At 37.5% G+C, this 24,356-nt stretch overlaps 1 protein-coding gene across 1 annotated transcript in view; it reads left to right on the top strand.

Annotated features, from left to right (window-relative positions):
• Nucleotides 1–5,810: 5,810 nt before the first annotated feature.
• si:dkey-11f4.7 (piezo-type mechanosensitive ion channel component 2) overlaps nt 5,811–24,356 on the top strand; it is a 117,447-nt gene continuing 98,901 nt past the window's right edge. Inside the window, exons 1-2 of the mRNA XM_043248937.1 lie at nt 5,811–5,900; nt 18,487–18,582. Of these exons, the coding sequence (XP_043104872.1) occupies nt 5,813–5,900; nt 18,487–18,582 (184 nt within the window). The 5' untranslated portion in view covers nt 5,811–5,812. The remainder of the gene's footprint in view (nt 5,901–18,486; nt 18,583–24,356) is intronic.

Below are 24,356 nucleotides of genomic sequence, written 5' to 3'. Positions count from 1 at the left end.
AATGATAGTAGTATAATGACAAGATTAAACACTTAATTTTTATTAAATGCAGAGACGGCCTTTGTAAACAAATCAATGACAATTGCTAGAAATGAAGTGTCTCCAGCGGCAAGGAACCAAAACCCAAAAAGGAAATTAGATTTAGATATTCTAGGTATTATCAAATGGCCAGAGTTTTGAGAACGCAGCGGACAGGCAGGACTATAATATGATAAGATCCTTTTGAAGTAAAAAAAAAAAAAAGTTTTTCCACGATATTTTATTTTTTTTTAGATGCACCTGTGTGTGTATATATTGTGATGAGCGTCCTGAAGGACAATCAGCATCGCCCCCGGAAACAACAAGGAGCACCTGATCTGAAGAACCAGTTAATTAGATAATTAAAAAAGATAGAATGGAAAAATTATTGAGGAAGCTTGTGTTTGAGAAAACAAGAATCATATATTTATACTTTTTTTCAGACTGTGTTTGTCTCATTGTCTCATTTATTTATTTTTATTATTTCTAATGCTGTTTATGGTGTGTATGACACCTTTCTCTGTTTTCCAGCCCTCTGCCATCAAAGGTCTAACATGGCTCAGGGGTTGGTGTTTGTGTATGTTGTGTTACTGTGGTCAGGCATCTTTCACAACGGTTTTTGTGAATTAGAAGTGACGCAGTGCTTTCACCTGCTGCTTAAGTGAGAGACATTCACGGTCAGTCTTTGATCTTTCATTCAGTTCCATCTGCATTAGCTCAGTGGCAGGTTTATCTGGTGTTTTGTGCCCTGACCAGCATCATCATTGCCATTCATTCCTGGAACAGATGAAGAGATCAGATCTTGAAGATAACTGTAGATGACAGGCTGCTCTTTCAGCAAACAGGTTTCAGATAGGAAGCATGATTACTCATGCACTTTATATTTTATTTTATTTATTTATTTTTTACAAACATTAATACATTCTTTGTGCATAATAATGCAATATTAAAAGTAAACATATAAAAGAGTAAAGTTTAAACAAATAAAAGGAATGTTAAAATTATTAATAAACAATTATATAGTCTTTATATAGTTTACTTAGGGATAAATGAATGCACTTTCCAGCATAAATAAATATTTATACCACAGACTTGAAATATTGCTACAGATCGGTGAGGATGTGCATTTAGAAATTTCTCTCATCGCACGCGTATTCACATGTGTTCGTCAAAGTACTTTCGATGTATGACGTCAAAGTACTTTGATGTCATACACCAATTGCTCGCTGCAGCGCCGCTTCAAGCCAAACACCCCTTTTTTGTCAGTCGTGGGGCGGGGCTTGCTGTTAGTTGTAACCTCAAATGTTACTGGTTATTCCTCTTTTCCGGAAGTATTGGTATATAGTATTGGTTGCCTGTTATAAAATGATCTATAACTAACTTGGGTTGAGACATTGCATCAGTGGACCAGATACATGTTAGCTATGAACACAGGTTTGGATCCCTCATATAAAATTAAACAGGAGACTTGGGTAACGTATAAAAGTATAAATTTATTAATACACAAATTTTAAAATGCTATCACAGAAAAACACCGCTTCAAAACAAAAGAAAACAAACACAAAAATAAATTAACATTGGATCCCTACAATAATCGCATACATCCAACAGGGCTGAAGCTTCCAGCGGCAAGAAGAGTTTTACAATGGCACACTTCCATGCACACACCCCTGTGCACTCAGATCACACTACTAAACACTCAGTGTTACACAGCACACCAAGAAGAACCACCACCAGGAGAAAAACCCAGCCACCCGTGGGACCCCAGCTCCTGCAATGAATCAAACCCCCCCCAAAAAAACAAATTCCAACATTGGCCACAACAAAATATAATATAAACAATACGTTAAAGCCACCCCACATCAACAGGGGTACAAACAGAAAAAGAAAAGAGAAAACAAAAACATTTAGGTCACAGAAAAGACAATTCAACTCGAACATCAAATACAAAATCAGGTTACATCCAACAAGGTAATTTACGAACAAAACAATTCAATCAACAAAAAGAAAATCAACTGGACTCACATGAAAACAAACAAAAAGAAACAGATTTAATGAATGGAAGCAGGGGATGTGACGCACCTCGAGTGACAACCAATCCACCCTTAAATTAACTGTACTAGTGGATCAGCAGTTACATTTAAATAAATATAACTAAAATCACAAAAGATTGGAGTTAGATAAAATTATGTATGAGGTCAGTACTACAATTGGAAACGCAAAAGATTAATAAATATCAGTGATTTTCAAAGAGACGCAAGGAAAAGACTGAACGCGCATTAACCTTCGACCAGGGCCTCTGGATTTCGTTCTTCAGAGAAAGGGGGACCCATACACAGGGATAGGTGCACATTACATAAGTCTGTGACGGGAGCAATGGTGTAAACCACCCCGCCTTCCTTAAGTGCCCTCATGACCTGATACACCACTGAGATTTTACTGGATTTTACATCTACCCCTCACGCTCTGATCGTGGAGGTATACTCGCTGACCCTCCTTCAGTGGTGCTTCCCTTACCTGCAGGTCATGCCGGGCTTTTCGCCGATCGGCTGCGGCACCCAACCTTTCACGGGTACCTTCAAACGCCACCTGCAACCATCCCTGCTCCTCCATAATCCACCTATGAACACTGTCAGCTAATGGTTCTTGGACTCTGGCCAACAGGAAATCAACGTTAAAAAGTACGATGACTCCCCAGTTACCTGATGAGGGGTACTATTATACGCAAAGAGCACCTGAGGAAGACAAAGTGGCCAATCATTCTTTTTAGAAAGTGGCAAAGTGCACAACAAATCATGTAAGGTTCTATTTAAACGTTCACACTGACCGTATCCAGCAGGGTGATATGGGGTAGTACGTGACTTCTTGACTTCTTGCTTAATGAGAGTGGATTCAAAATTACGGCACTGGTCAGAATGAATACGACCTGGCACATCAAATTTGCGAAACCACTCAAATCACAAGAACCTGAGCTACAGTCTCTGCCCGCTGATCTCTAGTGTGCACTGCCAAGGTATATTTTGTAAAAATGTCAGTCATTACTAAGACGTTCTCAAACCCAGACATTGAGGGCTCCAACAGAGTGAAGGCCAAAGCCAAAATTTCATTAGGACGGGCAGCCAACTGGTGTCCCATAAACCTTCTAGGGGCAGAGGGGGCACCTTTAGAACACTGGCACCGCTCAAACTCCAGACATTCAAGGCCAGTAGCATCGCTGGTGCACAAACAGAGATGTACGCTTCACTCCCTGGTCCCCATGCTGTTGGTGAAGCTGGGTGAAGACTTCATGCTTCATAACTGCTGGCAATAACAATAATTTTTGTCGCGACAAGGCGTCAGCGTTACGGTTGCTTTTCCCTGACCTATATTTGATTTCAAAGTCAAATGCTGCCACTTGGGCAGCCCAATGCTGTTCCATAGCACCCAACTTTGCAGACGTCAAGTAACTAAGGGGGGTGGTTGTCAGTTAACAGCACACATTTATGGCCCAGCAAGTACTCCCTAAATTTTTCCGCCATGGCCCACTTGAGTTTACAGTTTCATAGAACTGTAGTTAGATGTATTGTGTTCTGTGCACCTAAGACTACGACTACCATATGCTATAGGGCGCACCCTACCTTGCTGCTCCTGTGAAAGCATTGCCACTAGTCCCCCATGACTAGCATCTACCTCTAAAATAAACGGTAGTGAAAAGTCAGCATAGGCGAGCACTGGTGCTGTGGTTAATTTACCCTTCAGCCCCTCAAAGCTACACTGACATTCCGCTAAATCCTCATCGTTTGGACGTTTTGAGCTTGCCAGCTGAGCTACCAACCTGTGAAGAGGGGCAGCTAACTTAGAAATCCTTCCACAAAGCGTCGGTAGTAGCTAGCAAACCTCAAAAAGTAGCGCAACTCCGAAACACAAGTTGGCCGAGGCCATTGTGCAACTGCCTCCACCTTGCCTGGGTCAGTAGAGACCCCTTCTGAAGAAATAACACGCCCCAAATAATGCATATAAAAATAATGCCTTTAAACCTTCTATCTCCAAGTGGCTCAAGACAAGATCCACCCGAGCAAGATGTTGATCAACAGAAGAGGAAAAGACAACAATATCATCAAAATATACGTAAAAGGAGAGATTGACACTGCTGATCTCCAAACAACCGTTCCATCAATTGCTGGAAGGTGCCTGGGGCATTGCACAACCCAAATGGTGTCCTGTTCCACTCAAAGAGGTCAAAAGTGATGCGATAAGCAGTTTTAGATTTATCCCTCTCCGCTACAGGTACCTGGTTGTGCCAGGTCCATGGTAGAAAACCAACAGGCTCCTGCCAGTGAGTCTAAAGTCTCCTCGATGCATGGTAAAGGGAGTGCATCCTTTCTAGTCTTTGAATTTAACCAATTGTAGTACACGCACATGCGTAAACTACCTTCTTTCTTTTTCACTAGGACAATGGTCTAAGCATAAGGGCTACAGCTCTCTCTAATTACCTGGGTTTCCAACAGTTGATTCATGTGCGCCTTTACCACCTTATACTCAGATGGAGGAATGCGTCTAAACCGCTGCTTAACAGGGATGTCGTCCAAGAAGGGGATATCATGGGTGTAAGGGTCCCCCTTTTCCTGCAGAACGGAATCCAGAGGCAGTCCTTGAGCGATTGCTCCCCCTGCTCCAGCAGGAGGAGGAGGAATTCCAGGCAAAGGAGGGGATTCATAGGGGAGAGGATGACGGGGAAACCAAATCACTTGGGGAAAAAATAAAAAAGTGCGTAAATAACGCTGCTTACTGTGTCAGTTTGGGTCTTCTACTATGCAAAGCTGCAAGGAGAACTGGAGATGCAGAGTACGCGATAAACAGTCCAAGAACTATAAACACAGGGAAATAACCACACTGGAGCTGAGAAAAAAGGAGAAATGCACAGACAATAACACAGACTAATCAGGGACAAAAGGGGGACACACCTAGAATCAAATTAACATGAAACAGAAATTTGGTCAAAGAACACATGGGGGAAGCAAAACAAAACAAAACCAGTCTATAATGCTGACAAAGGTAGCCTAAATAATTCTAAACTGTTATCAGATTATGAAAGAGAAGCTTATTTTTTATTACAAAGTAATATACTCAGTAAAACTTTAATCAGCTAAAATGTTATATCATGTTATGTCTATTTGCTGATGTTTTGGTTTTCAAACATGAACCTAGACTATATTTTCCAAAAGCAACTATGGTCGCAAGTTCTGTAGTTACTGATAGAGTTTAATGGAAATAATGAGAGCGACCACAGTTAGCTGACAATAGTCTTTATAAACTGACTTATTAAAATCAGTTTCTGTTTTGTATAGATTTGTGTAAATATGTTAATTGTTATAGGATTTGTGGTTACCTGGTTATCCGTAGATTTTGTTACACTGTTTATATCACATTCCAAGTGTCTAGGTCTCTCAGATTTGAAATAGTATTTACATATACAGTATATTTGCTATATAGCTAAATGTAAATGTTTCATATTTTACAATTACTACTACTAATAATCCATTAAGGAAAATCCCACATATCATGAAAATAATGCATTCCACTGAGTCTGGATAGCAGAATTATTTAGCCAAAAATGTATGGCTGTTGTATTCATATGAAAATTTTATTTTTACAATAGGTTAGTATGTGTATAAATGGCTAGCATTTGAAACATTGAATTTCCAGTTTTTATAGATGCTCATGTGTTGTGTATGCGTGGGTGTTGACTTCCTGAAGATGATGTGGTGTCCAGCATTGATTTAACGTGCTGTCAGTGCAGTCACAGTACTCCATCATGAGAGCACAGTGTCCGGGTGAAACGCCAGGAGATGTGATAGTGGGCACACTATTCCATTTATTACTACCTGTTTTACTACTGACTGGTAAGTTCTTAAAGTTTACTTCAACTTAATTTGAAATCATTTGTCTTGTTATGAGTGATTTTATGCATTTAATAAATCTGTAAAATTTTGCTTGTTCTTAATGAAAATGAGGCAAATATCATGCCATCCATTGAATATCTCAAGACATATGTACGTGATACTGTGTGGGTAGGACTGAAATGTCTCCAAACAATAGAAACATTTGTATGGTAGTTTGTTTGCATTTCTCTAGTAACCAATAATTGGAAGTCTTTGAAGTTTAAGTAAGTTACATCACTCAATGTAAATTACACTTAGTGTAACTTATCTGAGTAACATAAGAATTATGTTTACTTGATTATATATGTATTTTAATTTGTATTAATTTGGTCGATATTGAGAACACAATCATTTAATACTCACTCATTGAAATTGAAATATGCCATTAAGAAATCTTTGTAAACATATTTTTCATTCAATCATTAATCATTACAATGTGTTGAAAAACTAACAACTTCAGGGCAGCATTGTTTGGAATATGTGGAAAGAATTGCACCATTATGTGTATAAAAATTTGTAGTGTAAATAGGAATACATAGGCATTTTTAAGAATATTTTATACAATTATGCATAGATTCCTATTAATTATTAATACAAAATATTGAAAATGTTACTGCATGTAGCATTGCCTTTTGTAATACACATTTTTTTCTTAACTTTTTTTTTGGACTTTATTGCAAATGTATGTATCTTATATAATGATTAAGGTACTAGGTTACAAATAGCTTTTGGACACCTAGAAAAAAAATAAATAATTACTATAGAATAAAATTGCTGAAATTTCACAGGCACATCTTATGGTTGGTTTTAGCTATTTGAACTAGAGCTGAGAACAAGCTAACACTTTTTGATGGTGTCAGTTTGTGTATATCCACGTACATTTATTTCATGTTTGTTTCTTACAGCTATGGCCCATTGTTTCATAATTACAGTGTATATGTTTTGTTACCTCTAAAATGGTTAAATTTGAAATTTTACAACATGCCCCATAGGTGGGATACATTGTAAGATGCGAGGGAAATGTAGCATGCCGAAAATGTGAACTAATAAAAAAATACATACAAGACAAAATAAAATATTTGATCTATAAAATATGATTATTAACCTTTTCAAATAAAATAATCTAATTTTGGAGTTTGACAACAAACACATTACAAACATACCCTGATGGCCCTGGTCACAAAATACAGCTATACAATATAACCTAGTTCAAAACAATCTGGGTAAATATATGAAGACACACATAAATTCACTCCACACAAGATTGTTTCTGAACATTAAACATTAATTGTCAGTTTTGATTCATCTGTTTCTTGTGTTAAGATTCTTGAAAGCAAATAATGTAAATTGTATTATTGATGTCATATGCAATTCAACTGCATTTTTTTCTCTATATAGTGTTGATATGGCAACTAGTAAATGACATAAATTTAAACCATATGTTTTAAAACTAACCCTAAGTTAATTTGTGCCCTGCGCCCACCTACAATATTAAAATTTCATAATTGTCAGGAAATGCGAAATCTAAAATAGTTTTCAAGAATTCAAGTCAGCTTTATTTTAAGAGCACACAAAACAGATAAAAAAGCTACAGTATTAAAAACAGGAATGTGTTTTATTTATTAAATTATTTAAATCAATTATTTCCATAATTGTCAGCAAAATTGGCCCTCTAGTATAAATAACCAAAGAAGTTATTTACCCTGAAAAGTGGCAAAAATGGCCTCTCCACAAATCCAGAGATGGGCAGGGATGTTGTGAAGATATTAATACATCATTGTGTACCCAAGCAGCAAGGAACATAAAATGCTAATGGCCTGAGCAGGTTGCCTCTGACAGAAAAAACGAAAGGGAAAAAAAGTGGAGACATCAGTGGAGGTAGTAATACTAATGGAGGAAAATGATGCAACATTTGTGCTGAGCTGGGGAGGAAATGAACAGATACAGATGCTGTTTTAGCAGACAAAATGCTCTCAGGGGATCACCAAAGAGACTGGATAATCCAGTTTTCAGAGCATACCTGAGGAAAAATGTAGTTAATTAGTTAAATGGAGAAAGGTTCCCTTTTAGAGTATTTTGGTAAGTCTCAGTCTATCCCGTGTTTTGTGGCCTTCCGTACATGGGGATGGTATCTGAATATTTTCTCAATTCTTGATTTCTTGATTTTATGGCAGATCTAGGTGGCTACGGTTACCTCAGAATAAGAAATAAACAGACTAATAGTAGCCTAGCTGCCATTCTTCTAACAGTGATTCAAGCCAGTTTAAAAGTGGGTTGTTTTCCATCTAGATTTAAACTCTCTTCACAACATCGCTTATGTAGATTGTTCCATAGTTTGGGAGATAGAAAAATAGAAAAAATGGTACCCAATAGTTTCTGTTTCCATAACCAGGCTAATATGATTATAATCTATATAGAGTATACTCTATTATATAAGAACTCTGCTGCATTTTGAAACAGATGTAGTTTGTTTATTGTTTAATAGTGCTCTCATTATAATGTTTTGTATATGACAGTAGTTATCAATGTTCTCTGAGTGTTTGATAGCAGGTCTTTAGACAATGAGGTTGAACTAATCATTTAACTCATATAGAATACACTTTGTTAGGCAAAATTAAATAATTGGCAAAACTAAGGAAATAGGGGAGCATAGTGGGAAAAAATTATGGGAAATATTGAAATATTAATGCCAAGTCCAGAGGGTGAGATGGTAACCCACTACTGGATACAGTAACAGACTACTTTATCTAATCTGAAACTGCAGGGCAATAGAGGACTGAGAGTTAGCCAAGGGGGAACAACTGGGAATATGTATTCAATAAGGAAAGGTGCTGAAAACTGAACACAACCGAACTGGCCTTCTTTAATTTATCTGTTGTTACCCAACACATGGGAGGATATAGACTCCACCCGTGTCGCCAAGCCTGCAGGTGTCTGCAAGAGAGCCACTGTGCGCCAATGCCAAGGTCCAGGTAGAGTGAACTCTGACTCCCAGGGTTCATGGCTCACCTTAGGACTACTACGCCAAGGTGATGGCATCCGCCATCCAATGAGAATTTTAGTTTCACTGTGTCATAAACTCTAGTGCAAGGCTTCTAAAATGGGGTGTGATATTCAAATAACGACTGTTTTCATCCCCCACATTTGCGATCATTTGTCCGATGAGATTTGTGGCATAGAAATGTTTCATGAATCACACTATAGAGACTGTCCGTTCCCTGAATTCCCGAACATCCAAACCAAATTAAATATCAGATTTCAGATTTCATTAAAGAATTAGCTGATTTGGTTAGTACTGGCCGCAGATAAAGTCTTAAATTTTTGGCAATTTTAATATCCTTGTTGATAATGAGAAAGATGCATTAGGATTAGCTTTCTTAGACATTCAGAACTCTGTTGGGGATAGAAAACACGTGTCAGGACCTACTCACTGTCGAAATCATACTCTAGATCTTATACTGTCACATGGAATTGATGTTAATGGTTTTGAAATTCAGCAGGAAAGTGATGATATTTCAGATCACTATCTAGTCTTGTGTGAACTCTGTATAGCTAAACCTGTAAACTCTGCACCTTATTACAAGTATGGTAGAACATTTACATTTACATTTACATTTAGTCATTTAGCAGACGCTTTTATCCAAAGAGACGTACAAATGAGGTAGACAGTAGTGGCAGTAGTGCATAAGTGCTCTGAGTGGGGTCTTGGCATACCTAACGCAGACACGAGGCTTTTTTTTTTTTTTGTTTTTTTTTTTTAAAGAATAGGAAAGAACAAGATAGGGAAGAGCAGGAGAAGAAGAAGAAAGTGCTACCGATGTTGGGTAGAATCATCACTTCCACCACAAAAGAGTGTTCACTTTTTTCTAGCACTTTAGATACAGGTGCTCCTTTATGCTTAAGAAAGATGAAAGAAAACAGTCTGACTCTGTGGTATAATGAGAACACTCACACCCTAAAGAGAGCAGCCCAGAAAATGGAGAGCAGGTGGAGAAAAACAAAAATAAAGTATTTCGTATTGCCTGGTGGGAAAGTATCCAATTGTATAGAAAAGCATTAAAAAATGCTAGATCTGATTATTTTTTGTTCAAACTTGTTCCATCTAAACTATCAAAAGATTTGCTTCCAGAAGTCATAGATTCTGTTCTGACCATTATTAATTCTTCGTTGTCATTAGGATATGTTCCCAAAACCTTCAAACTGGCTGTAGTTAAGCCTTTTATTAAGAAACCACATCTTGACCCCAAAGAGTTAGTAAATTACAAACAAATCTCTAATCTCCCTTTTCTGTCAAAGATACTAGAAAAAGTAGTATCCTCACAACTATATTCCTTCTTAGAGAAAAATGGTATCTGTGAGAATTTTCAATCAGGATTCGTACCATAGTAGAATTACTAATGACCTGTTTTTATAATCTGATTGATATCTCATTCTTAGTGCTATAAAATGTTAGCGCAGCTTTCGATACTATCGATCACAACATTCTCTTGAATAGAAAATTTCCTTCAAAAACCAAGTTTCTAGCATCTGTAAAACTGCGCTTCTTTCTGCACTTCCATCTTAAAAACTTACTAGAACTAGAAAGTATGATCATATTAGCCCAGTTCTGTCAACACTGCACTGGCTCCCTATCAAACATCGGATAGATTTTAAAAGCTTGATAATTACTTAGATCCTGAATGGTTTAGCTCCTCAATATTTGAGCCAGTTCTTATCACATTATAGTCCTGCACGTCCGCTGCATTCTCAAAACTCTGGCTGTTTGATAATTAAGTATTAAAATCGACTGCAAGTGGCAGATCCTTTTCCTATTTAGCACCCAAACTCTGGAACTCTCTAACATAGAAATCTGGATCTCCCTAACACAGTTAGGGAAGCAGACACACTCTGTCACAAATCTTTTTAAACTAGCCTACACATAACACACAAATGCGCTTGTATTATTCAAATCCGTTAAAGGATTGCTGGGCTGCATTAATTAGATCAGCTGGAACCAGGAACACTCCTCATAAAACACAATGTATTTGTTACATGGTAAAAAGAATAGCATCTACGGTAATATTAGTCTAGTTTCTTTCTTATTCTGTTTCTCAGTTTGTAACCTAGCTGAGCACTTAGGTGAGCGCCATGGACAGATCAACCGGAACCAGACACACACACACACACAAAAACACAATAAATTCTTTACTCAATCTGACATAGCTGCGTTTAAAATTGAACTGGAGGTTAAGTGCTGGGCGACTGGCCAGAGGAGAACTGGCCTTAACTGAGTCTGGTTTCTCCCAAGGTTTTCTTTTCCTTTCTTTTCCTTTCTTTGGTTCCTTGTTGCTGTCACCTCTGGTTTTCTTAGTTGGGGCACTTTCTTTCTAGTTATTATCGTTGATTTGATTACAAAGATTGTCTCTGCATTTAATAACAAATTGTTCTCATCATTGTACATCCCGATCATTGTATTCTCCTATTTTATACTGTTCAGTACTTTGATACAATCTGTGTTGTTAAAAGCGCTATAATAATAAAAGTGATTGATTGATTGATTGATTGATTGAATCTGCAGTTTGACAAAATGCAGATTCAAACACGGGTCATTCACAGCAATCTGCACGTCTCATAACTTTCACTGCCTTTTGCCACTGATAGTGCGGATGTACATGCATCTTTTGCGGTGCTCTTTTTCACAGACAGGCTGTCACTCTGGGGCTCTCTCTGATCGCCACCAGAGGTCACCCTCTCCCTCTCTTCATTACCCATAACCCCATACCTAGGACTAATCATTATCCTAATTTTTAGCCATTATCGCCACCATTTATAAATTGTGCCCAGACTCTCAGGAGCTGCAAAGTCTTGTTCAGCCAGTCTGAACATTTCTGAGCATTTCTCTTGTGTTTGATTCTGCCTTGTATGATCCTTGTGTTTCCCTGTTGTGATTCTCTGCCGCCTGCCTTTCTGACCCTGTCTGCTGTCTCTGACAAGATTGCTCCTGTCTGCCCCGACCATTGCCTGGTAAAAGTTTATGTTTCTGGATTGTCTCTGATGTTACTGAAAGCTTGTGATCAACCCCTATCTGTTTACTATTTGATCTTATTAAAACTACAAATGGATCCGCCTGCTTCTGATTCCTCATTACACAGGCATTGGTCAGTGGAGTTAATGTAAATTTTTAAGTAACTAAACTTTTAGAGATGCTTGACAGCAGAACTGAATTGTTTGCATAATTGAAATATATATATATATATATATATATATATATATATATATATATATATATATATATATATATATATATATATATATATATACTATTTATATAAAATGTATTTATTTTAGAAATATTTATATATTATATTGCTGTAATATTGTACTGTAATATTATTAATATTATTACTATTTCATATCTCCAAAACAATCAATACAGGATAAAACGCTGTACAGATAAAAGTGATGTCATTTGACTTGATCAGAAAGGTACAGTAGAAATTAAAGTACAATTTTTGTCCTACTAACGATATTGTTTTTAGATACACAGCAAATTTGTACATCACATGTATACAGAACATACATATAAAAGTGTTACACTTTTTACTAATTACTATTCCCTGCCTCCAGCTCACTTATGCATTTGAAGATAAAAGTCACATGAAGTGCGTTGCATTCTGGGAAATTCAATGAAAAAAGGTTCAACTGCCACGCAATGTCTTCAGATGCATACATCAAATTTTAGCCAATATAGCATACAGAAAATGTCCATACTATTCAAAATATACACACAACACACTGCAATATAGTAGGAGTTGTACGGTTGTATGCCATTGCAAAACAGCTTGTGTACTGATTTCAGTGTACTTGAGTTATATTTAGCAGGTTCTGCCAAATATAGTACATCATCCAGGTTTTCCATGCATACAGAAAATGTACATACTTTGCACAGCATTGATTTTGCACAAAATTGATATTTCTTCTTGAAACCCTTTATTTGGTTTTTGGTTTTTTTGCAAGTCACTGAGACATAAAACATGCATAATATCTAGACAAATACCTACAAAAGGAAACATGACTACTATAGCAATGGGCTTAAATGGGTTATTTAAATTATTTGGTTCTTCAGAAATACTAACAATGTAAAATGCAAACCATTAATCAACTGTAAATATTTATAAACACTTTCTAATCATTAATACCTTTATGAGCAGTCATTGTGATGGCAAAAAATGTCACAAATTAATTCAAAAAAATTATCACTTGTGTTTATAGTTCACCAGGAACAGATACATTTATTACTAAATTATTTGGTATGATTGATAAATGTACTGACAAGAAGGTACAACTTATATGTGGTGATTTCAATATTAATTTGTTGAATCTAACTGGAAGTAAGAGCATGACAGATTTTACTGACACATTGTATAGTAAAGGTCTATTACTTCTGATCACAAAACCTAAACACTTTACAGTAAGGTACATGAATTCCAATTAATTCATGCATGAATTATGCCTCAGTTCAAGCAATCACTTTTATTTATATAGCGCTTTTGCAACACAGATTGCATCAGAACAGTGAACAGTATCAAATAGGAGAATACAATGATAGGCATGTAATAATGATAAGATTGAACAATTTGTTATTGAATGCAGAGACGGTCTATGCAATCAAATCAATGATAATCACTAGAAAGTAAGTGCCCCAACTAAGCAAGTCAGTGGCAAAGAACCAAAACCCCATCCATACAGAATGGAAAAAAAAACTTTGGGTGAAACCAGGCTCGCTTTTGGCCAGAGGACAACACTTAATTTCCGGTTAAAAACCGCTATGTCAGATTGTGTAAAGGACTTATTGTGATCTGTCCATGGGGCTCATCTAGGTGTTCATGCATTAACATCTCAAATGATCAGGAATTAACATGAGTTCAAAATCTTTCATTCATGACTTATGTTATGTGTCTTTTATATCATTAAGATATTTATCATCCAGATTTTTCATAATTTTAACTATTTAGAAGTTAGACCCCCTCAACCTACCCCTAAACCTAATTTTATTTATTTTATAGTGGATAAACTTCCCTCTCCACCTTCTAGTGGGACAAGCCTGGAACACCTCCATCAGAAAGTGTCCGGAGCAGATACCTAAACCACCTCAGCTGGCCTCTCTCATTGTGGAGGAGCAGCGGTTCCAAGCTGCTCCAGAGTAACTGAGCCCCTTGCCCTATCTCTAAGGGAATGCCCAGCCACCCTGCTGAGGAAACTAATTTTGGCCGCCTTGATCTGGGATCTCATCCTTTCGGTCATGAGCATAGGTGAGAGTCGGAACATAGATGGAACAGTAAATCGAGAACTTTGCCTTATAGCTCAGCTCCTTCTTCACCATGACATTGACTATCTACTTTGAAGCTGCATTGATCCTTATAGTACAAAAATTGTTCCATCCTTCCCTCACTGGTGAACAAGACCCCAAGATACTTAAACTACTCCACCCAAGGCAGGAACTCCCCACCAACCTGATGGGGACAAGCTAGAAACCCTTCTCTGACTGTGAACAATAGCCTGTTTATATAGCCCTCCTGGTAACTCAGCTGCAGACTGGCCAATCACTGCACATAGCATGTGAATTCAGTTGACATTCAAATACAGTATTCATCATTTACTAAAAGCATTAACTTGCTGCATGACTTGATTATGTATCGGAGGTTCTTAATCGGAAACCAGCTGCAGGAGTTTTAAAAAGGCATAGACTATCTTAAAGGCTGAGGATCCCCTACAGTCCATTTACAAGAATTAAGCACCTCGTTTGCCAGTTGAACTGATGTGTTTGTAACATTTACAGGCTTATTTATTAATTTTTGTTCAGCAATATTTCACAAGGAGCCTACATCAGTAACTTGATTGCCTTGCCACCGAAAGATGTCTCCTTACGTCAGTGACTTTAGCATGGGTGATGGCAGAGTCCTCCTCTGGGTCCTCTGGCTCTGCTTCCCTGAGTGGAAGATGCTTTGGTGGCATTGAGGAGATCCTAGAAGTTGTCCGACAATGTCCCCAATCAAAGTCATATTTTTCCATCCCAAAAAGTATAAATATTGGCAGGTCACTGCTATCATTAAGATATGCCCATAATTTAAATAATTTTAACTATTTAGAAGCTTTTACCCCTCATTTCCTACCCATATGTACCTGATGCATTTATTTTATAATGAAACAACGTTTCTCTAGGACCAAAATTCAAGGTACTGGTAGCAGCAAAGATGAGATGCAAAGACAGCAAGTAAACAATGTAAACAGTCAAGTAATAAATAAAAGTATAAGTATATAAGTTGACACACTATGTAAATGGGGTATGTAAATGTAAAGTGTAAAGGGAATTCAAATGGGTGTGAATTTGTGTGTGAGTTTATTACATTCGGCCGTTTTATCTGGGATCTCATCCTTACGGTCATGAGCATAGGTGAAGCTCTCGATTTACATAGATGGATGTTGCTAGAACTCATCTATGGTCATAAGCTCTTTGTCATGACTGAAAGAATGAGATTCCAGAAAAGAAGCATCCAAAATGAGTTTCCTCCATGGGGTCTCTAGTTCATCTTTCCCTCAAAGGCGAGGAGCAAGACCCCAGGAGGAGCTCAAAGAAGACCTGCTGCTCCTCCACATCAAGAGAGGCCAGCTGAGGTGACTTGGGCATCTTTTAACTCTTGAAGTGATTGTATATCAGACTTGCAGGTTTGTGTTCTTTATCCCAGCCGCTTCACACAAAGCAGTCGATCGTCTGTGTGAAGATGTGCATTTTGCATGAGTGACAGTAAAGAACTGATAACTGGGGCAACAAGCACTTACCATAACACATTCCAGCGATAGATCTCCTGTTATTTAACACAGAAAGAAACATTTCCATTAGATAATATATTTGTTAGTCTTTTATGTTCATTTGGACACACCTCCAGTGTCATGCTCTCCAGCCTCGGTCTGCCAGTGCAGTTGCCATGAATGTGTAAGTTTGATGCTATGTAAATCGGTTCAATATAATATAAAAACTCTGACTATATGGTATGATTTTGTAGACATAGACCCACACCTGCTTTGTATTATTGTAAAAAGGGCATTTTATGTCTGAGAAAGAAAATATTATTATTTAATGTTTAAACATTTATATATTTATAAGAAATATTTTTCTTAAATACAAATGTGCAAACAGAGTATCAATAAGAAGCGTGGTCTAAACATTTTTAGATTTGTAGCATTCATCATGCTTATTGTATTGTTTCATAAAGTATTTAACTCGATTTTGAACATTTTAGTCAGGAATTATAGTTTGGGGAAAAACCAACAGGTAAATGTATCCAAGTTTATGACACAATAACACAAACTACTCCAAAATATAAACATTGCTTACTCATTAGAACGATCTTGACTTGACTCAGGTTGCACATTTTTCACAGGTTGCGTATCTTGTTCTTTATCTGAGGTAAAATCTTGGTTGTTCCTTTCAACAAACAGCATTGCATTGGTTTCATATGGGTTACCTCAAAAAAAGAAATTGTATGAATGAGATATGACAGCAAAAATGTAAAAATAAATAAATAATAATAGAAGATAAACTTTTTTCATGTTATTTGTAACTCTAAGAATTAAGATATATTTTTGTCATGTTATTTGTATGTTCCACATTTTTGCTTGTTACATGATAGGACACATTCCAATTTGAGATAAAAACCATAGATAAAACCATAGCAGAAAGCTAGAGGGTTCAGTTTCTTTGATCATGACATGGCTCAGGAAGATCAGTAGTGATGAGACGTGACCATGGATGATCGACAGAGACATGACTTAACTTTGGATGATCAGCAGTGCTTTGACTTAACTCTAGATGATCAGTAAAGATGTGACGTGACCTTGGCAGATGGAGCCATGGATGGAGTTGTCTTGCATAAAAATTTAAGTCTTCTTGAAAAATGCAGACTTTTTCCTGTACCACTGCTTAAAGAAAGTCTTCTAATAATTGGCAGTAGGTCTGAGAGTTGATTTTGAGTCCATTTTCAACCTGAAAAGGTCCAACTAGCTCATCTTTAATAATACCTGCCCATACCAGAACCCCACCTCCACCTTGCTGGTGTATGAGTCGAAATCCAACCGCAGACCCATCCATCTGGTTCATCAAGAGTCACTCTCATCTCATCAGTCCCCAAAGCCTTCGAAAAAATGTGGTCGAGTTTCAGCCTTTCTTACCTTGGTCATGTCTCTGAGAACTGAACACCTCATACTTGACACTCCAGGTAGGTTACAGTTGCAGAATATGGCAGCACTGGAGAATACTGGTTCCTGCTAGTGTCATGTTTCATTCTTTTCAAATCGTTGGCAGTTAATTTGCTTTTTTTTTTTCAACATGTTTCTTGTGACCCTGTTTATTATTTCCTACAAAACGTTTGATGGTTCTGTGAGATATTTCAAGATATTTCAAGAGTGCTGCATCCCTATGAAAGACTTTTTACAATTTTTGACTTCTCAGAGTTAGTTAAATCTCTTTTTTGGCCCATTTTTCCTGAGGAGAAGAATCTGAATAATAATTATGCACACCTTTATATAGGATCTCCTTAAGCCACACCCTTTCTCGTTACACAAATACACGTCACCATTATTACATCCAATAAGTATTCAATTTTATACAGCTTGGAGTTGGAAATCATGTATAAAATCACTTGCCTAATAATTGTGCACACAGTGTATAGCAGCTGCTAGCTTATACTTGTGACATAAAGAGCAAGAGAATAATAATAAACTTACGATAGCAGCAATAATTAAATTATTTTCCAGAAATCATATTTTTTGGGGAGTTGTTTTGGTTAATAATAAACAAATACAGGTAATTTACCAAATTAAGGTTCAATAAAAGTATGGGTTTTTTATGGGTTCCATATTAATAGTTGTTTTATAGCAAAAGCAGATAACTCCAACAATCATATTTTGATAAAAGTATTTCCTCTTTTAGGGTAAGAAGATCACTGGTTTAATCGTAGATTAAACGTAGACAAATGTTGTTTTTATGATTATAGACTGTATGTGATTACATGCGATACATAAAGTGTTTCAGACAACATTGTAACACGCTACTTTTGCAAGGTTCTGTGAAAACCTTTAAGCTTTTATTTTCCTTTAATAAGATTTTACAGGTTTATCAAGGTCATCGAAATTATCTATCCTCAAACTTTCAATTTGTTTCAATTCCTTTCAGTCCTTTCAATTGTGACCCATATCTGATTTGTGTATTTATTCAACATTACCGCTCTTCCACCCTTACTTTCCACATGACATCATTAAACCATGGCAAAGTACTAAAGTTTTAATCATGTAGAGAACACAATGCCTCAGTAATTCTGATCTGCATGACAGTTGCATTGGAACATATCTGATCCTATCCTAAAACTGATCTCGAAATATCTGAATGCATGCATTTTTCCTGTTTTCACTAGAACGGATCCAGTCTGCGTCACATATAACCAAAAATAATGATTTCAAATGTCTTTATTATTTTTCTTTACTTATACTGTATTTATTTCTCCCCCCACAGCAATATCACTGAGGTACAATGGGCTATCAGTTGTGTATCTTCTGTTCCTTCTGTGTATACCACTGTTTCCCACTCCAAACCTGGCTACCATGAAAGGTAAATCATTCTAGAGTATTATCTATAATAATGTCTACAGTAGTGTAATATTTAGTAACAACATTTCTTGCAGAGAAGAGAGTGAAAAAGTAAAAAAATATAACGGTAGTAGCAAAACTATTTATATATAGTTTTAATAATAATGACTTATACTATTTATTTATTTATTGTGTTACAGGTCTTCCATTATATTTTTGTTTAGTATTCTTCTCAATTCAGCAAATACTGTTAGCCCTCTCATCAATGATGCATTACAATAATTACACAAAGTTGTGCTGTCAGCAGAGTTAACCCATAGATATTACCTTAGTGGATATTTTGTTGAGTGCTTTATAGATCCATACATGTCAGACATTTTCTCACTTATTTCCATTTATTTCCTCTGTCCTCACTTTAAACTAATTTACACACACACACACACACACACACACACATTACATCTTTCCACACTCCCTTTTGGTGTAAATAAAGGGTGATATGATTGTATAAGGTAAAAAGAAAAAGATGACATAAAGCTTTTAGTACAAATCAGACAACCTTGAAACACATTTGCTGCATCAGCTGAGTGTTTTGCCCAAAATAATTGGTTTATTGCTAAATAATCAAAATCTAACACTTAAGCAAGACGATACTGCATTCTCATTTCCCATACATTTACAAGGATTAATGACTTCATCCTGTTGGGTGAAAGCACAGGATCAAACAGCAATAAAAGCAGTAAAAGACAGTTGGCAGTGTTCACATTTTTACAAAGGCTGTATTACATGCATTTGTTATTTTCGTTATAAAAATACAATGTAAGAAAATATACAGATGAAAACAATGCTTTATGCTGTATAATAAATGTAACCATTTAAGCTCTCATCACTTTTTAAAAATTAACATTACTCAGGATGCGTTAGGATCGCAAGTGTACTGTAACAGCTGAGGGAGTGGAGCTGGTGGAGCTTCTCAGGGAGGACATTAAACTCCATAGAGAGAGACAGAGGAGAGAAGAGTCAAACACTCTGGAGACCCCTCTGTATGATGTACCAGTGTCCAGACAGAAGAGAAACACAAAACAGTCCAGCTCTGACACATTAAGCCTTATCCTGCAGTACAGGGGTGTGTCTGATATAGAGAAAGAAGGAAAAGAGAAATTGTTTAGAGCTATGATAAACTGAGATACTTTAACAAACTGATTACAAATGACTACAGAATGTTTATTTTTAAGTGAACTATCTAATTAAAAGTATTATCTTTCATACACTAATATACTACTTATGCTATTGAGAGTAAAAATAAAGTTATAGTACAGTCTACAGTATTGTTCTGAAAAAGAATGTGTGGTTTTGAATTTTTATAGTTTTGTATTAATATTGCTGCAACACTACTGAATTATGTTCAAGGTTGTTAAACGTAAAGTTGCCTAGTTCATATATCGTTTTGTTTAATCTACAACAATTTGTTGTAAAATACCATATTTTTTGTTCTTCTGTTCTGTGAGAACAAAAATGAAGAAAATATAGTAATTTATATTTGTAGGAGAATAGGCTACTTAACGAATATTGAATATTGACAAATCAATGCTAACTATATCTTGAAGGCTTCATCTGAACGACTTGGACAGTCCATTACTGGTCAGCTGTCACAGCTACCGCTAAACATTGAGCTGTCCAATGCCTATTTATTTTTATGCTTAGGTGCCAGAAAATCTGTTTTGCAAACCTGACAACATCACCATGGTCAAGACAATGCTACAAGCTCCAAGCCAATGCATGTAATCTAAAATTATAATCTAAAGTCTAAAGTTGTAATCCAGTGGATGCAGTAAGGATGCCGTAAATCAGTGTAACTCGGTCTTGGCTAAACTTCATAAAACTCTGGCTCCTCCTATCCTGGCATGCAGAAATGCTGTGTCACAAGCACTTTGAAGGGTCCTTCTTGCACTTTGGAGACATGGCCTTCTGAGTTCATGCACTCCATAGTGTGTGCACTTCAGTTTGGGACACATCTTACGAGTTATGTTGTGATGACAGACTTGGAGCCCTGATTTGCTCTAAATAAGAGTGAAATTTGGCTACAGGTATAAATAAGCATCAGGTGCAACCACTTATCAGATTTATGCTTCAGAGCCAAGCATTTGCGAGCTTTTTTCTTTGGTCAATGTGATCGCCCATGTGGTGGCCACACACATCAGTGACCAGTAATGTTACATGCACATACATCCACAAACAATTTATATATTTAATTTCATTTGATTGAGTTAAAAGATTATTATTTGAGTTTATTTAGCATTAAATATCTTGATTAAAATAAGAAAAAGATTCAATGGTTTTATTTAAACACTTTCTTTGCAGCTAGTTGGGTGCACAATCTAGTTGCTGTATTGTTTGTTAATTTTGTTTTCTTTTGAGTTTAAGTTACAGGATGGTGGAGCGGTCTGTGGCTGTGTCATGTTGACAACTTTAAAGGCCACGGGCCTGTTCCACTCCTCAGATGGCTGGGAGGAGATCCAAGATTATTTCATTTGAATTAATTCCTCCGTCCTGTATTGGGGTGTTTCATCTAAAAGAGCAGAATCTCAGCACTGTCGGTGGGGGTTTGTAGATCGTTTCTTTGTTTTGTGTCTCCTATTTTAAATGTGGACTTCCTTTTGTATAAATGTGGTTGTGTTTGTTATTTTGTCGGTTTGGTTTACACGGTTGATGTCCCTAATTCTAATTGTTTGTTTGTTTGATTTTCCTTTGTATGATTTTGTTTCATTAAAGAAAATATATATTTTTGAACATATGGTTTGGTGCCCTTACTGCTAAATTGCTCAGTCCCTCACAAAGCTGGAAAAAGAGGCTGTTCTTTGTAACATGAAGACACAATCAGCGGTGTTGTTTTTACAGCTAATCTAAGCAGCAGCGCTCAACTGTTGCATCGTGTCTTTTAAAGGGTGATGTCCCCTTTAATGGACAGAAGCGGATCGTCTCCATTCCTACCACCCTCGATGGCGGGACAGCTAAGGAGCACAGCGCCCAATTATACTGATTACCAGCTGATTTTAGCGCAGTTGATGAGCGAGGTGATCAGACATCCAGGTATTGTCCTCGCTTACATGAAACATCTGAGGTTAAGACTGAACACAAAGAAAAAGTGTGTTTTTTCCAGCTCAGAGAACCACTTATCTTGGTGTGGTGTCAGATTCAGCCACGATGCAGGCTCATATGAATTAAAATGATTTGATTTGACTGTGTAATGCTAGCGACAAACGTGTCTCTCATTGTTTGGAAAGCAGTCATGTCTGGCCGCACCGACAACACACCTGTGGTCTCTTATGTAAACCACTAAGGAGGTTTGCGTTCACATCCTTGTGCAAGCTGAAGCACCAGATCCTTTGTGTGGAAGCAGACATCCTGTCGAGGCAGGGGCTGAGGCCCATAGAAGTGGACCACTTCCCTACTTCAAAAGAATGTGCAATGTCCCCTCTCGTTCTCTCTAGCTCATCCAGCTCCACTGGTCTGGATGCCACAGTACAGACGTGGCCGAGGCTTCGTCTGTACACCTTTCCCCCATCACTCTTTTTCCCAGAGTTCCGGTGAGAGTGCTACACTATTATTTATTGTTACAGTTTGGCAAATCCATGAGGAAGCAAATCCATGAGGAGTCCCTCCAGGACTCTAACTTGAGGGCAGCAGTGTTTCAGGCGGTCATCTTTTTTGGACTCACCATCTCTCCCGCTATCCGAGGCCAAAAAAGCCAGTTGGCGATGTGGTCCTCGAGCCGGCCTCCATCTTCGGCGGCTCCCTCGAGGGCTGGCAGACATGCCTTACTGCACTTATGTCAGTCAAGTCCGATTTTACCTGGTCTGGTTTGGCGCAAGAGGCTTTTGATTGCTTTTTTTTTATTTACCACCAAGCCTATCTTAATAACTCTTGATCCCTCAAAGCAGGTGGTTCTTTCACAATACTCTTTACTAGATAATTGCCTTCATCTGTGTACTTTTTTCCCCATTACCTTGCCCACCAAACGCAATTACGATGTGGGGAACAATAACTTTTTGCTATCCGATTGGCATTGAGTCAGTGACGACACTGGCTCGAGGGAGTGGTTCAGCCATTTATTGTCTGGTCTGATTACTGAAATTTGGCTTACCTCTGATCGGCCAAGAGGTTAAATGTGCGGTAGTGCCGCAGAGACAATTCTCCCAGGGGCTGCTTTTGGTGGATCAAGCGACAGGATAGAAGAGCTCTGACCTGTGTCTCCATTCCTCCAAATTGTCCACAAATTATTTGTTCCTAACTCGATTCATGCACCGTGCTGTTCTACAGTAGTGCCATGCCTCCAGAATGATGGTGCATACTGGCATTCAGGGTAGTACATGCAGTATTTAATCATCTATTTAAAATTTACGGTCTACCATCCAACATTGTCTCTGATAGAGACCCTCAATTTATCTCACAGTTCTGGAGAGAATTCTGTTGATCGGGGCTTCATCCAAGAGTCCAAGCACGAAATCAGACTTTTGGATGTTTGCTGTGCACCTTAGCTGTTCATAACCCCACATATTGCAGTAAAAAACTTGTCTTGGCCGAATATTTACAATTACATAACTACGTACAACCACTAGACACACCTGTCAATCCGCAAAACGTTGCGTTCTAAGGCACCAAGATACGTGTGTGGTCAAAGAGTCCAAGAGTCCCAGGCAATGTCCAAGAGTGTGGTTATACACTCATATTCTGCCTCTCCAATCTCTGTCCCGTAGACTGTTTCTGATTTGATTAACTATTTCAGCTGAGTGCTATTACTTTTAGTGTTCAAGTGACGCGGACACCTTTCTGTTTGACTCTAATTTGCTGCTCTATTTTTCCCAGTGTGTCTTGGCGTCTTTTGCCCGATTATTGTGAACTACACCTCAATGCTCTAAGCTCTTTCTCCTGTGATCTTAGAGACACCCGTGTCAGGGTCCGCGTCCTTGTCCTGTCCAGCCCTCTCGGTGCATTCGCACTCGTACCAGAGACTGTACCGAAGCCCCGCTGTTTGCAATGAAGAAGATCGAGAGCTCAGGTGTAGCATGTTGGCTTCTGTGCTAGAAAAGTCAGCTCGTCAGCTCTCTCGACACCCACTGTAGCGATCCTTTCTGCTGATTGATATTTTTGTGTTTTACAAGCTTTTTGTTGAAGTGACTATTGCCTGTCGGCACTGACATTTTGGCAGAGATTTTCCTTTTAAAGTGAGCAATAAAGAGTGGGCAACATTTTTCTGTAGTCCTGCATAGATCTTTCTTTTGTTCTCACCTTATGCGTTTGAGATGTTTACATTGGCTTGTTCGGTAATATTTCTTTCCACTGACAAAGTTTTCTTTCTCATTTAACATAGGTCTGAAAACAAGTTGCGTTAGTCATGCATTAAATTCCTTCAATAAAAAAGAGATGGTGTAAAAGGTGTGAAGACTTGAAATATTAATCTGGCCCCTTGGTATAAAGGAGAAAAAAAAACTGGCCCTATCAAAAATACTGTTCACTGTCAAAGTTGTTTGCCTGGTTTAGATGATTTAACAAGTTTGTCCAATTCTTCCTCTTCTGTAATAGTGCATTGATGCAATAATGTAGCTGCATGGTGTGATCATAGGGAACGTCAGCACCTGTTGATGCTTTATGTTTTGTAAATTTAGTTACTGTATTGAACAAATTTTTATTCTTTTAAAAGAGACAAAAAATGATCTCATGTAGTAGTTTTTAATGCTTTTTTATGATAGGGTACTTTCCCACCAAGCCTTACAAAATACCTCTAGTTTTGTTTTT

This window comes from Puntigrus tetrazona, chromosome 9 (genome assembly GCF_018831695.1).
Source record: "Puntigrus tetrazona isolate hp1 chromosome 9, ASM1883169v1, whole genome shotgun sequence".
Taxonomy (NCBI): Eukaryota; Metazoa; Chordata; class Actinopteri; order Cypriniformes; family Cyprinidae; genus Puntigrus; species Puntigrus tetrazona.
Note: the sequence above shows the minus strand (reverse complement) of the source record. Positions and strands in the feature narration are given on the sequence as shown.